Source organism: Drosophila miranda, chromosome 2 (assembly GCF_003369915.1).
Source record: "Drosophila miranda strain MSH22 chromosome 2, D.miranda_PacBio2.1, whole genome shotgun sequence".
NCBI classification, from domain to species: domain Eukaryota; kingdom Metazoa; phylum Arthropoda; class Insecta; order Diptera; family Drosophilidae; genus Drosophila; species Drosophila miranda.
Genome location: NC_046675.1, coordinates 30,246,625 through 30,261,586, shown reverse-complemented (window position 1 = coordinate 30,261,586; position 14,962 = coordinate 30,246,625). Strand labels below are relative to the sequence as shown.

General features: G+C 37.6%; 2 protein-coding genes across 3 annotated transcripts in view; both read right to left on the bottom strand.

Annotated features, from left to right (window-relative positions):
* The window catches only part of LOC108155945 (heparan-sulfate 6-O-sulfotransferase 2), a 104,324-nt gene that overhangs the window by 74,088 nt on the left and 15,274 nt on the right, over positions 1-14,962 (bottom strand). The window lies entirely within an intron of this gene.
* On the bottom strand, positions 12,345-12,839 carry LOC108155948. The gene has a single exon (XM_017287112.1). The coding sequence runs from the start codon at positions 12,790-12,792 to the stop codon at positions 12,370-12,372; it is 423 nt and encodes a 140-aa protein (XP_017142601.1). The 5' UTR covers positions 12,793-12,839; the 3' UTR covers positions 12,345-12,369.

Below are 14,962 nucleotides of genomic sequence, written 5' to 3'. Positions count from 1 at the left end.
AAAAATAAATTCGAATAAAATAATATAAATATAATAAAAAATATAAAATAATACATAAAATAAAATACAATATAATAATAATAAATATAAAATAAAATAATCAAAATAAAGAAATAAAAAATAAATATAATATGAATACAAAAATAGATATAAAATATAAATTAAAAAAAAAATGAAAAATAATATATATAATATATAAAATAAATAAAATAATAAATATAAATTATAAAAAAATTTATTTAAAAAAAAAGCATATAAAATGAATAAAATAATAAATACACATACATATAAATAGAAAATGAAATAGTATAAAATGAAGAGAACTTTTAGAAGTTATAAGGGTTTTTAGGTTTACATTATTAGAAAAGAAAATTAAGAAGAAATATTCTACATTTGAGAACATTTTACAGCATCCTTAACGATCATTTATGGAAATGGCAATCAAATTTGATCATGAATCGATTATAATTAAAACTGGTAGACCTGTTAAGTGCGCTTTGAAGCATTATGGAAGCAGTTCTAATAAGATTTAGGATACATTTAAGCACATTATTAGTCAAATTTCAACAAACATTGTATAAGAATTCAAACAGTTTTTTCGAACCATATGAATGTACAATACAGATCTCTATATATTACGACATTTCTATCGAATATTGTCGTATTTTAAGGGATATTTTTAGCAGAAACCAAGTCTTTCCAAGTCTTACCCACTCCCATATCATTTTTTCCTATAAATGTAGCATATTGGGTCACATTTTCCGCTTACCTGCAAAGAAAACCAAACAAACAAAAGTACAGGAATTAGTAAAAATAAGCAAAAGAAAAGCAAATTTCCATTTAGAAAATCGTATTATTTATATAAGCTAAAAGTACATAAAAAAACATATTCCAAAAAGGTCCGGCTGCCCTGCTGGCCAGCTCTCTGCGAGTAGATGGACCTGCCCCGAAGGCCTGTAAACCGAAACCAACACAAAAGCCTATTACACACACACACAGACACACAACCTGATTAAAGGAAAACCCCCAAAGAAAAGCCAGGGAGAAGCGAGCATAGAAAAAGTAGCTCGGAAAAAAATAGAGCGGCACGGCGACCCAAAGAAGGACAGCCTCAATGTTTTTTTTGTGGCTGCTTGGGTCTGTTTTTAGACAGGCGCCAAAACGCTGCCACACGTTGGCCCCGCTCGGGGGTTGAGGCGCCACAAAGTAAATTTTGAAATATCAGCCAGGCTTTGGGGTCAGTCATCAAAGAGGTAGAAAGGACGAGCAGAAAGAAGGCTTTGTTTTGGGGACAGGCTTTAATTATAACGTAATTACAATATCCCAGCAAAGAGTGGGTTAAATATTAGATGAAGCTTGGATGCTCTTTTGGAGATGAGAATTTTCTAAAAAAAAAATATTACAATATTCAAGAAAATTCTTTAAAGTCAAAAATCATTGCGAATTATCAGAATCAATGTTTCATAGAGGAACAAGAGAATCTCTATTAATCACATATAAATCCATCAAAAATCCTACACCCTATCCTATAATTATTCAAAAAATATCAAATTTCCATGAAAAACTCTTTCGATTGTATTTTTAAGCGCTCCAATCAAAATGATTGAACCCCAACAGGGCGGTAAATGCCATTAATGCAAGAAAATTGTGTCAAAGTACACAAAAGGGCGCACACACAGACTCCGCCCCGCCCCAAGGCCCGCAAAGACACGAAAGCCACCCACCAGAAGGAAAAGGTTAGGGAAAAGCGTTAAGGAAAAGCAAAATGATGCCGCTACACGTGGCAAGCACTTCACTGAAATGCTGCGAGCTGGGAGGAGCTGCAAAATGGCTGTGGCGTGACTTTTGCCATTTTCCAGGAGGATCAGCTACGGCTGTAGGAAAGGGATGCTCCTGCCCCTCTCTCCCTCTCTCTATAAGAGGTCGGAGCCCCAGCTACTTTATGTCTTCGGTGTTTCCTGTGCCATGTCGGCTGACCGCAAAATTAAATTACAAGAAACAAAAACCAACATCCGAATAGAACAAGAAACGAATATGGAAGGGGGTAAACGAAGGATTGGATACCCTTCTAATGGAAGGAATGCCGAGTTCCTGACATGTTCTGACCAGCAAAAGACAGGTCTCTGCACTTCAGTGAATCCCATTTCCTTAAAGAATTCTCTTTAATCGATTTCAAATTGGAAGTATAGTTAACACACAACAAAATCCCTGTTTCTTTAGGAAGGAACTTCCCAAAACAAAAAAAAATGTAAGAATTAATTGCCTAGATTTCAATATCATAGAAAATGCATCAATGGTTCAAGGGATCGAAAAACTATAGTTAAAAAAAAAAAAATGGGACATACAAAAAATATCAAGACCTAGAAAACATTTTCAACCATCAGAATCCAGGTTTTACTCAATAATTATTAATTAATTAATTACTCAATAGTTGACATGTTCTTTCAAAAATATATATATATATATATAAGAATATAAGGTCAAATAATATTATACTTTAGAGCAATCTGTACTCAATAGTTCAGATATTCTTTCTAAGAATTATAAAGAACCCAAGAAAATACTTAGAAAATCCCAAAAAATACATTAAAATAAGACCTGGAAAAAGGTCTAGGAAAAAAGGGACTAACTTCCATAGAAACAACGGATCTATCCACCTCCAATGTTGGTTTTCATAGTGGAAAAACGCCTTTAAATACTCTCTTTTCTAGGGTATAACAAAAGTCGGTAGCTAGAAAAAGAACAGCCTCAGAACGAATGAAGTAGGACAACCGAAAGCCGAAACAATAACCAAACAAGAAATAGGACAAAAAGAGGAACCCCAGAGAGGAAAGACAGAGAGAGAGAAGAGAAACATAATGAATAATAGGGACAGACAGACGGAAAGACAGAGAGACGTAGTCCAAAGTTGGAAACTGTTTCCGCTTTATCCGAACATGGTAATTACGTGCCCCGTCTAAGCCGACTGACCCTTGCCCCCTTACCCCCTTACCACCATATCCTACACACATCACATGGCCAACAACTGTCGCCGTCAGTCTGGGCCATTAGCCCTCGCCATTGCCCCTCCTCAATTAGCAATTAGTTTTATTTCAATTCAGTTTCAGTACAGCGGGTCCCTTCACCTGCAGGCCCAAGCCCCAGGCCCCAAGCCCCAGGCCCAGGGTTTTGTCTAACTTTTCCAAGTACTTAAAAGCTTAAGGTAAGGAAAGTTCTTTTCCAGGGGTTCGGGTCGGGTCGGGTCTTACGTTACGCTTTTCATTTAGGCGGTTTTTCCGGGTCACAGTGTCTGTCAAGTGGCCAAAAGGGGTTCAAAAGCGCTTTTGTTTTTGGGAACCATAATTAGAAAATATATTTAGCAGTATTTTGGGTCGGGGGGAAAAAACTGTTAAGTGGTAAAAGGTCTAAAAACAACAGCAGAACCCCTTCCATATATGAAAGGATTTTGCATAAATAATAATTTAAGGGATTTGTTAGAACACTAAATATTTATTTTAATTTAAATATCTATTAATAAATGGAATAAAGATCTGTTTAAAATCCTGCAAAATTCCGCTGAAAATCCCCCACAGATGGCACATTCTTTAAACATCTTTCGCTAAGAATATAAACCCAATCTTCTTTTCCAGAAGCCAACCCAGGCCTTTGCCATTCAATTAAATCACTTTATTAATATTTTAGCCATAAAATATTCCCTTAAGCTGCAACTCATTGAAGATGGTATGGTATGACGGAACACTCCCTAATTGAATGCCGCTACACTCTTGAAAAGTATCTAAAAATGCCAAGTCATGAGGCAGCCAACACCCCAACCCCTAACTCAAGCTCTCCCCCCTCCCCAACCAATCCCCTCACACACACACACATGATGTATAGAAGAGATATATACAAAAGCTACAGAGAGTCTTAGCTCTGCCTTCGTCATTGTCAAGAGGGGGAGGGAGGGGACCCTGGGAGTGTCGGCGCCATCATTGGAACAAAAAAGAAGAAAAAAGAAGCTGCCTGCCTGCCACATTGTCGCCAATAATTCAACGACAACGTCGGCGGTCATAAACGAAATGATTTATTAGCAGAAGAGCAGCAGAACAGCCAGTGGAAGAACAGGCGAGAGATATCAAAACCTAAACCGAAACTCAACAAGCCTCTTAACGCATCTGAATATCCCCTCCCCTACCCCACGCCCACCCATCGTCGATTCGATTCTGTTGCTCTATACCTCACACATGTGGAGGGAGGATGGGATGGATGGATGGATGGATTTTATCAGTGCCTGCATATCGCAGAGATAAATAATCATTTGCAATCAGAAAAAATGGAGAAAAAAAAACGTAATACAAAATATAATTAATGATAGGCAGACAGACAGACAAACAGACAGACAGCTTTTTGTTTAGTTATCTTATCCGCTTTGCCATTTATACACTGCCAAAATGGGTGCTGGGAGTTTCAGAAGAGGAATATGACAGACTAAAGAGTGTTTCTCTAGGATTTTCTAGCACTAAATAGTGGCAAAGACTTTCCCGCTCTAAAGAGTGTAAAAAATCCCTAATTTAGCAGAAATTTTCATTAAAAACTGCTATATATAGGGTATTCCAGTAAATGTTTAATCACTGCATGTCTGAACTTTCTTCAACTGTTCAGAAAAGTCACAGCAGAAAGGAAATCCACCCCTAAAGAGCATATATATTCCTTAATTCATCAGCCACTAACAATCGGTTTGATGGCGCGTGATGCAGCAGAGCCCCTCGGCCGTTTGCTCGTCGTTTCTGCCTGGGATCAGCGCGTAACAAGCACTTTTGTATCTTCATCGATGCTCTCTGCCACGTAGTGTATCCAAAGAGCCCACCACCATTCGGATACCAATCTACTGCCTATCTTATTTGTTTTTCTGTGACACTGTGTCCCCTTCTGTCCGACCATCTGTCCATCTGGTCAGAGTGACGTTTTTATCGTCAGAGACATTTTGCATATGCTTAACACATTTTCACAATCCTCGCGCTGATTATGGCAACGTTTTTGTTGTTGTACGGCGACTGCCACTGTGGTTTTCGCTGCTTCTAGCCGTTTTTTTTTATATTTGATTTTAATGAATGTCTCTGGGCCGTAAGCCTTGGCGCCAGCATAAATTAAATAAATTCGCATGCTTGATTTTTGTGTGTACCCTCCCCCTTCCATTGTACTGCTATGTTTTTTGTTTGGGCGGTTTTCTTTCCATATTGTTTGGAAGCTGGCGCCAATGTCCACAATAAAAGAAACACTTTGACTGGCGGGGGGGACAGACTCTCAATGGGCATCCCATTCCATTCCAATTGTATCTATTTCTATTTGAATATGCCTTGTCTAATGGAACGCATCCGTGGGGATCCGTGGGGATCCGTGTGGATCCGTACCTCGTAGTAAACACAATATTCTGATTACATCTGTTGATCATTAAATATGCGCATAATTTGCTTATTGGTTACATTTACGAGTATTTGTGCTTCTGATTCTGTTTCTCAGTACTCAATTGGACATATTTTCTGTCCTAAACGTCCTAGAGAGGGCGCAGGTGGCACCGATAGTTTCAAGGATTTTCTATCGATTTTTAATAGGTATGTTTGATTAATACTTCGATTTTCATCGATTCTTAGGCAAATTATATTTTCGATATGATTTTTTATTCACAACGTTTTTATCGATTGATTTTTTATAAATTGATTATTTATTTTTCGATTTTTTGAGTAATCGAATACTGATTTGGATAACTATGTGTATATTCTAGATTAATCGATTAGTGAGTTGTATTAGTTTTATTATTTAGTTATCGATTTATTGATTATTGATCTATCGAATATTGATTTGTAGCTTATAGTATTTATTATTGATTAATCGACTAGCTGTATTAGTTTTATCAATTATTTATTTATCTATCGAGTATTTATTCATTTATAGAGTATACATCTTTATTAACGATTTATCAAGTTATCGATAATTTATCTATCGAATATTTATTTAAAGGCTGTTTATGGATTATTGGTTTATCGATTAGTTTTATTAGTTGTATTATTTTGTTTATCTTCGTATCGATTATTTATCTATTTATCGATGATTTATCTACTAACCGATCAACGATAATTTATCTATCGAATATTGATCAGGAGATTTATGAAGATTTTGTTGATTTATCGATTACTGAATTTCAAATGTATCAAGCATAAGTTTATCGATAATTGATTTATCTATTATTGAAGTCATCGAAGAATGCTTTGGAGTTTAAAGGATCCCCAGTTTATCGATTACTGACTTGTAGACTTTTCTAGCATCAGTTTATCGATTATTGGGCAATTCATTATTGTCGCTTATTCATCTAAAATCGAATTATCGACTTATTGATAATAAAATTACAACAATTTGCTTCCGAAAAGGTCTACCCATGAATTCTTTATTTCCCCTTATATCTTACCCTCTTTCTTCCATTTTCTCATCGCATTCTACGCCCCATTTCCGAGTCCATTTACATTGATTACCGCAACAGATTTCCAAAAACATTTATCGACTGCATAATTTACGAGACGGGTAATTAGCTATTGTTAATGCCTGCTCCTCCACGTGCTTCACGTTGTTTGTTAAATTTGCACACCAAAGGCCGAGAAAAACGCGAGATGTAAGCCACAATTATGGCAGCCTGCTAATTGAAGCAGAAAGCCTCGAAACGACAAGGGGAGAAAGAGGAGGAAAGTGCTGCATGGTTCCGCATTGAAGAAAGGTGCTAGCAAATATGCGGCACATGAATATTCCCGGAGACCATTATAACAATTACTTGCACTTGCACCTTATTCTCGCTCGCTCTCTCTCTCTCTCTCTGGCCCCAAAAAATATACGAGTTTATAAACTACAAAAAATTAACCAAAAACGAAGAGGAAGAAGGAGGAAAGAAAGTGGAAAGCCGAAGCTTTGAATGAGGAAAAGTCAAACACTTGAATGTGGGGTGGGTGTCGGTGAGTGCAAGGCGTTAAAAAACCCCTCCCTCCACCCGAAACATACTTCTGTGGGTAATGGGGCTTTGGCGAGTGAGGAGAGTCCTGCCTGGCTGCCAGTCAGCAGGCGTTTTGCTGTGGCCGTACAATGCGGCGTATGTGTAATATCGTGTGGTGCAAGTGCATGTTGACTTTGGCTCTCAACACGAACCCGCACACACACAGGCACACTCTCAAACAATACACACACACACAAAAAACATTTGTGACCCACATAGGGTGCCCGGCTTTTGGGCTCAAGCCCGCATGTTGCACGCCGCTCGCTGCATGCACCGCATTTCCTACAACTGCAAATTTCCTTACGCAATTCCTTGCTCATCTTTTTTTCCTAGTTGTGATACCCTTTCAAGAGAGAGGGGAATTATGATTTGGCCCAGATTTTGTTGGCCAAAAAGGAACCCTTGATCGATATGGAAATGTGCCTCTGTCTGTCTTTCTGTTGCTATGGAAAGCTCTGTAGTTTCATTGGGTTATGGGCTTCTTTAAGGTTTGAAAACTCTATAAATTTCAACGTATAAGATCTGTTTACTATATTATAGAGCTATGGTTAAGTATTCATTAATGGTGGGTAGAACTCTTGTGTGTTTTTGAACAGAGCTCAAGAAAATGAAGCTAAAAATTCCGTTCTAACATCAGAGATCAGGGGATTACTGTATTATATAGCTGTATTATATAATCATCGATTAAAAAAGATTAAAGATAAACCAACAATTATTCAAAGAAGTTCGATCTTCTATAAAAATCCCCCATTTTCTAGGGTATCTTACAGCTTCGGCATCTAAAACTCCTCTCTCCCTTGCATTTTTTGGGGATTTTTCCTCTCCAGATGGAGGTCATGGCAAACCATCGTGAACTGCAGGCCTCAGCGAGTATTTAGTTAATGGAAATTATTAAAAATGGAAACTTTTGCGGACGGAGCCCTGGCCTGGCGTCAATTGCCATTGGTTTTCCCGCTTTTCCAACCATTTTGATTGCACCTCCTGCTGCTGCTGGGGAGAGGATTCACTGACTTGTAACAAAAATGATGAATTTTTTATTGCTGCCATGAAAAATACCCCAAAAGAAAAGGAATAAATATTGCTGGTAAATGGGGTTGAATTTTTGCACACAAATACTTGTGTTCAGCGAGGAATTTTTTTGTGGCTTGTGGTTTACATTTTTTATATTTTTTTGGTATTTAATATTGGAGTAAAAATTTGTATTTAAAAATGGAAAAGCTTGGGCTCACAGGATGATCTGTTTTGGGAGATTTCTTTCGTTTGTTTTACAGAAAATGATTTATTTAATTTTTAAATATTTATATTTATTTAAAAGGGTTTTATAAATTGTATTTGTATTAATAAAATAAATTATTTAAATGGAAAACGAGGCAAATGAAAGCCAACTTTTTTCTGCTCTTTAATTTCCAGGCATCTACATTTTCCAGCCTCCCCAAACAGCCCCTAAACCACGCCCAATCTTTCCACCCAAAATGGATACAATCTCTTTTCCATGGAGCAACCAGCAGTTAGCATTTTTCGGCGCCCAACTAAATTAGCCACATGCCATAGTCCATGGTCCATGGTCCTTGGTTTAGGCCTCCAATCCATTCGGGGGCTATTCGTGGGACATATTTTAGCTTGGAAATTACTTGGAATATTTTCGTGTCTGCCACGCCATGAAATGAAGCCTCGTGATGACAATCAAAGGCACAGTGGCGGGGTGCAACCCCCCCGCCAAAAGACTAAAGGACTAAAAATTATCCGCACTCCTCGGTGCCGGAATAAAAGCTTTTTGAACCATTTTTCGAGGCAATTTTCTATTTTTTTTTTTTTTGTGCGTTGGCGGCGGCTGCTGTCGTAAACCAGGCGTAGGCTATTAATTTTATCACCGTTTCAGGTAGGACGAGGCCGACGTACAGGGCCGGGCCGGGCAGGGTAATTTTAATAAAATTTTCGTACTCGATGCGTTGGAAAAGCCAGCCCCAAAAGCTTTTCATAATGTAGATTTTATGCTGATTCAATGTTTTCTTCTTTGCTGGCACACAGATTGAAGTTCTTTTTCGGGGCGGGGGCGTGGCGTTAAATTAAAGGACTTCCCCTCCCCAGTCAATTTGTGTTAAATTTTATCAATCGTCGGGGGAGTCTTGGTAGATAAACTTAAGGCATAAATCTGTTTTACGGCCACAACAACTCTCCAAAAAGATGCGATACGAGAAGTAATTTCCCATGGAACAAAAAGTTATGAATATTGATAAGGTGAGCCCCATTTGCCTTCGAAATTGGGCTTTCGCCTCATTTGGGATTACAAACACACACATCCCCCCATAGAGCAGGGTCCCCTCACACTTGCCTTTGTGCCCTGAAAATTGTGTTTAATGTTTCAGTCGCTCAAAATTAGTTTTATGCTCAAGAAAAGGTGAAATGTAGACAGAAGGTTGAGTGTGCCTCAAGCGGCAAGTGTGTGGGGGGGGTCTGTCGGTGTGTTGTCTAAGCAAATTACCACTTGACTGTGCCGGCATGGGTTAATTGAATTGCTCTGGTGCTCTGCTGCTCTGTGACACGTGTGGGCTTTGATAGGCGATCTTTTGGGCACCCGTAAAGGTGCCGAGAGAGAGAGATACAATTTCAGGAAAGTTTTTTGGGCTATTAGAAAAGTTACGGGTAAATGGCCTTTGCCTACGCCTCAAGTGTCTTGCAGGGAAATCTTTAGTTTCTTAATCAAACAAAAACCACGTTTATTGGGGATATTCCATCTCTCTCTCTCTCTCTCTCTGTGCTGGCATTGTGTCTCCTTTCTGTTCTGTTTGCCATTTAAATGGTGACATAAATTAAAAGAAATGGCTGTTTCTATGGCAACTTCTATTATGGGGGCCCCCTGCATTGTATCTCATGCAAATTGTCACATGAATATGAATGCGATTCAGACTGTGCTTAAATGCGTGTCGGTCGCGCAGTGGCTGGGGGGCAAAGGGGAAATGCAGAACAGACCCCGGACGAAACGGCAACGAAAACTGGACAAATGGGCGGCCAACGAGGCGTCAAGACCCCGCAGGAGGGACAGACAGGCGGCAGGCACAAAAAATATGCAAAATATATGCAACAAAAAAAAAACTTAAAAAGAGAGACAGAGAGACAGAGAGAGAGACAGAGAGAGAGGGAGAGATGGCCAAAAGAGCAACGAACTTTAGATACACTTTGGAACTGTGGATACAATTGTTGGGAGGTTTGGATGAAAGCATTCAATTTACGAACCCGGAAAGAACTTCATAGAACAGAAAAGTGACAGAGAAGGACTTCTAAAATAACATAGAAATTATATTATCTACTATTCCTAAGAAATATTTGTCAAATAACAAAAGAATGTGTGGTTTATTCTATTTAAAACAATGCCAAACTTATGACTTATTACATATAGATTTTATTAGTTTTTTTTAACGAGAAATTGTAATTTTTTAAGATACTTCAGTATTTTTTCAATATTTTTGATAATATTTGGAGTTTTAAGAATGTATTGAGTATATTTTAGTATATTTTGACAATATTTGGAGTATATTTCAGAAATATTTGATATATATTTCGGTAGTTTTTTTTAGTATATTTCAGGAATATTTTGGTAATAATTGGGTTAAATTTCAAGAATATTTTGAGTAAATTGCAGGACTTTTTGAAGAATATTTGAAGTATATTTCAGGAACATTATGAGTATTTTCGCGGGAATATTTTAAGTATATTACAGGAATATTTCGATAATATATGGAGTATATTTCAGCGATGTTTTTAGTATATTTTAAGTATTTTGTAAGAATATTTGGCGAATATTTTAAGTATTTATCAGAATATTTTTAGTATATTTCAAGAATATTTCAGTGTTATTCGCAGTTAATTTCAGGAACATTTGGTGTATATTTCAGGGATATTTGTAGTGTATTTTGGATATTTTTTAGGAATCTTTGGAGTATATTTCAGCGATATTTATAGTATGTTTTAAGTATTTTTTTAGAAATATTTGAAGTATATTTCACGAATATTTACAGTATTTTCGCGGGAATATTTTCAGTGTATTTCAGAAAATTTTTTTACAGTAAATTTTTTAGTATTTTTTGGTAATATTTTAAGCAAATTAATAAAGCAAATCTCCCTGTAACTGTTAGTTAATTTTTCAGAAATATTTACCATATCTAAGCTGTATCTCAAATCATCACTAATACCATCTTTCGCCTCAATTATATCAAATATCAACCATTAGTTTTGCTGCTGTAAAAATAGATGAATGAAAGGCTCTTTACCAAGAACTCCCCTACTCTTTTTCCGAACATTGCGTTTCACTTGAAAGAGTATTGAAATGAGGGGCAGCAGGAGATTAAAACAATTTCTATGCGTCACGCGGCATTTGAGGCAGTTTAGTGGAACGAAGAGTGACGATGACTCCACGAGGCCTGGGTCTCTGACTCCGGACTCTGTCTCTGGCTGTGTCTGTGGCATGACTGTGGCTGTCACTGTGGCTGTGGCCTGGCCTGTGTTCTGGCATTTGCCATTCAGTTTTTAGTCGTTTGTCGTCACTTGAGAGCCTAAACGAATGCGGGTTCAAAAAAAACAACTAAAGAAAGAAGCTACGAAAAAAAAGAAAGAATTAAAATTGGCAACCAATGGTCTGCCAATGAATTTTAGCAGCAATGTCAATGCTCTTTTCCGTTGAGAAAAGGCCACAGAAAAATAATTGGAATGGAAAAAATGTGGGGGGGTTCTTTAAAGAGCTAGCCACCTTATTTCGATTGAATAAAACTCATCCTCATTCACATTCATGAGAGGCGCAAAGAACTGTGGCGCCTCCTATGGATTAGGTTCTCCTTTTTTCTTTTAGAAAATTATGTATGCCATACGTAGGAAATATTCAATAAAATTAACAACTTTGATTTTGACAAAAAAAAACACACACAAATATAAACCTTCAAAAACATGTAGTTTTAAAATTCAAGTCACGCTGTGATTTCCGGTCCTCCGAAAGCAGCAAAAGAACCCCTAATTTCTATTAACACATTTCAGGTCTTGCAGGTCTTGCAGGAAAGTATCTTTTGCCTGTTTCTCAGATAAGATCTTCATGTCCTGTGTGTCCTGAGTGTCCTGTGTGTCCTGCGTGTTCTGCTTGTGTGAGTGTTGTGGTACGTGGCCATTGTTTGTGGTCCACCCCCATAGAGACACAGAGGCCCGTACCAGGCCTTAAGCCGCTTTTGTTTCTATTGATTTTCTTTTTTCATTTTGCATTGTGGTTTTTCCCCTTTTGTGTGGTGTTTTGTGGACCCGAAAAACAAGCACAAAAACAACACGAAAACACACGAAAGGTGTCAAATCAGGAAGGAAATATCGATTTCTATTTATGCCACTAGACCCTGTTCGATTGCAACTTCAACGACTATATCTCGCGGCTCAGCCCAGAGCTTCCGGTCGGGATCGACACCATTTATATAAGCCTCGCGTACGACGATCTCCTTCCTAGTCTTACAAATATTGCCCACACAGCAGGCGTCCTTGACCACGCATGCCAGCTTCTTGCGTATGAAGCCCAGCTTGCAGTTGCAGGCCATCACACAGCCCTCGTGGCAGGGCTCGTCGTCGTAGAGCATTTGATAGCAGGACGGCTCAAAGCAGACCCTACAGCTGTAGATCTCATTCTCACCGCAGGCCGCTGCTCCGTCTGTTCGAGGTTGCGCCAGCGAACGGCCTTCCTTGTGCCCATGGCCTGCAGATCCTTCCAGTAAAATTAGGACCATCATCGCACACAGCACTGGGGTATTCATGGTGTAGTTCCTACTTCTGGTTTTGCCGTGTGTTGAATGTGAAATATGGCTAATGTTTATGGTTTTTCAATAACTAAATTAAGTGGTGGTAAATCCGACATTAAATGGAACTAATCGAAGCGTTTAAGAGGGGGTTGGACCGAGGATTTGTATCGCTATATAAAGTGCAGCTAGAGAAAAAGCCCTGAAATTGTAATATTTACACTCGGACCTAAAAATGTACACCAATAGATTGGCTCTGAGTGGGGAAATTTTAAAAGAGAAAGTGTTTTCACTTACATTCGGACAATGATATGAAAATATTTCATTTAAAAAACTATTTTATATTTAAAATAAATATATGAAAATATTTAATTTAAATATATTTCCAGCAAATTTTATATATTTTAATTATTTTGAAGCGATTAATTATGGGCAGTATTTATTTTGTAATAACTTTGTTTATTGTACTTAATTTTTTTTTGCTTTTTTATATTTATATTTTCTATTAATTTTATTTTTTAAAAGTTTTTAATAATTTTTTTAAACAAATTTTGTTTAATATTTTTTTAGTAATTTAAAAATTTAATTTTGTATTGCTTTTTTATATTTGTATTTTTTTATTAACTTTATTTTTTTAATAATTTTTTTTTATTTTTTATTAAATTTATTTTTTAATATTTTTTTTAATTTTATTTTTTTTATAATGTTTTTTATAATTTTTTTAATAATTTATTTTTAATAATTTTTTTGTAATATTTTTTTTAACAATTTTTTTTAAATAATTGTTTTTTTAGCCAAAGTGAATTCTATTTAGTCTCCTAATGCTTGTTATGTAAAGACCGCATATTTCTTTTAAATATGGATGTAATTTTCTCCGAGTAAACCTTTCGCTTATGAGAACCTTTGTACAGCGAAACAGCATCCGACAAATAGGCAGCTGGTGGAATAGGAGTAAAAGTCTGAATCAACTCGTGAAGGAATCAATCAATCTTTTGGTGGATTTTCCAAATATTTTCCCACATTTCACAGATTCCCATAGATCTTGTTAGGCCAGCCATTTCCGCCGCACTCTTTACGGACTTTATTAATACTTCTCTTAACCCGCAGCTCTCTGGCATTCTCCTGCCACAAATGTGCGGATGATGTTGGAACATGTGGAAATTATATGATACAAATGTCGATTATCTTAATCTCGCACTCGCCGCAGTCCATGCCATGCCATGCCGCATCCACATCCCCATCCCCACATCAATCATGTTTGACGGCCTAGTGCCGCCGCTCCACAACTTGGGGATACATACCCATGTTCAGCGCTTAGAAGAGGGGTTGGTGCGCCATAGGGGTGGGTGGTAGCTGGGGGGTGGTGTTGTCCCCAATGAACTCTGGGAAACATTGTTCTCCCATGGCTGGATGGAACGTTTGTCAACATTAACTACACTTAATTCAAATTGTCAGCAGGCCTGTCAGGCTTCACATCTCCGGGTACGGGTCTGTGTCTCTCCACAAATGTTGCATAAATTATGCCACAAGGCAGCAAATTGTCGCCGAACAATTGAAAAACTGTGCGTTCAATTGCATATAAAAAACAAAAAAAAAACTGCAACAACCGTACTGCATGCCCCAATGCATTTTGTTCAACAATTAGAACAGAACTCCAAAGAACCGAAGAAGAATGCACTGGAAAAGGCAGCTGCAGCATTTGGAACTTTGGCATTTCTGATCCGCAAATAAGGTAGAATTCAATCGAATGCGGAGGTAAAAGTGTTTGCATTTCTATGCCCCCTCGACGGCAGCGCGCGCCTTGCCTTTAATTGGCCGATAAGCTTCGGTGTAATTGTTCTTTATGTTTGTTTGCTTTTCCCAGACTTCGCTCTTTCTTTATTATTTGCATGCCCCTGTGGCTAGGGAAGTGTTGAAGTGGCAGCTGCAGCTGCGGCGGCGACTCCATAAGTGGGGGCTTTCTGGAATGCATCCAAGTAATTATCAAGTGGAAATACCATCATTTGTGGTTTTGCCCCCAATTGAGTGTTTTTTTGCCTAGTTTATAATGATTTTACACAATTTTATAGACGATGATCGCCTTCAATATCAATTGCTTTAGTTCTTTGTAACATTTAAAATATAGGAGAGATGAGCTACAATCGCCTCATTCTGTTTGGCCTTCAAGGGCACGATTTCCTGATAACAT

Coding starts and splice junctions, on each gene's coding strand:
- LOC108155948 (XM_017287112.1), bottom strand. CDS start 12,792: ATGAATACCCCAGTGCTGTGTGCGATGATGGTCCTAATTTTACTGGAA.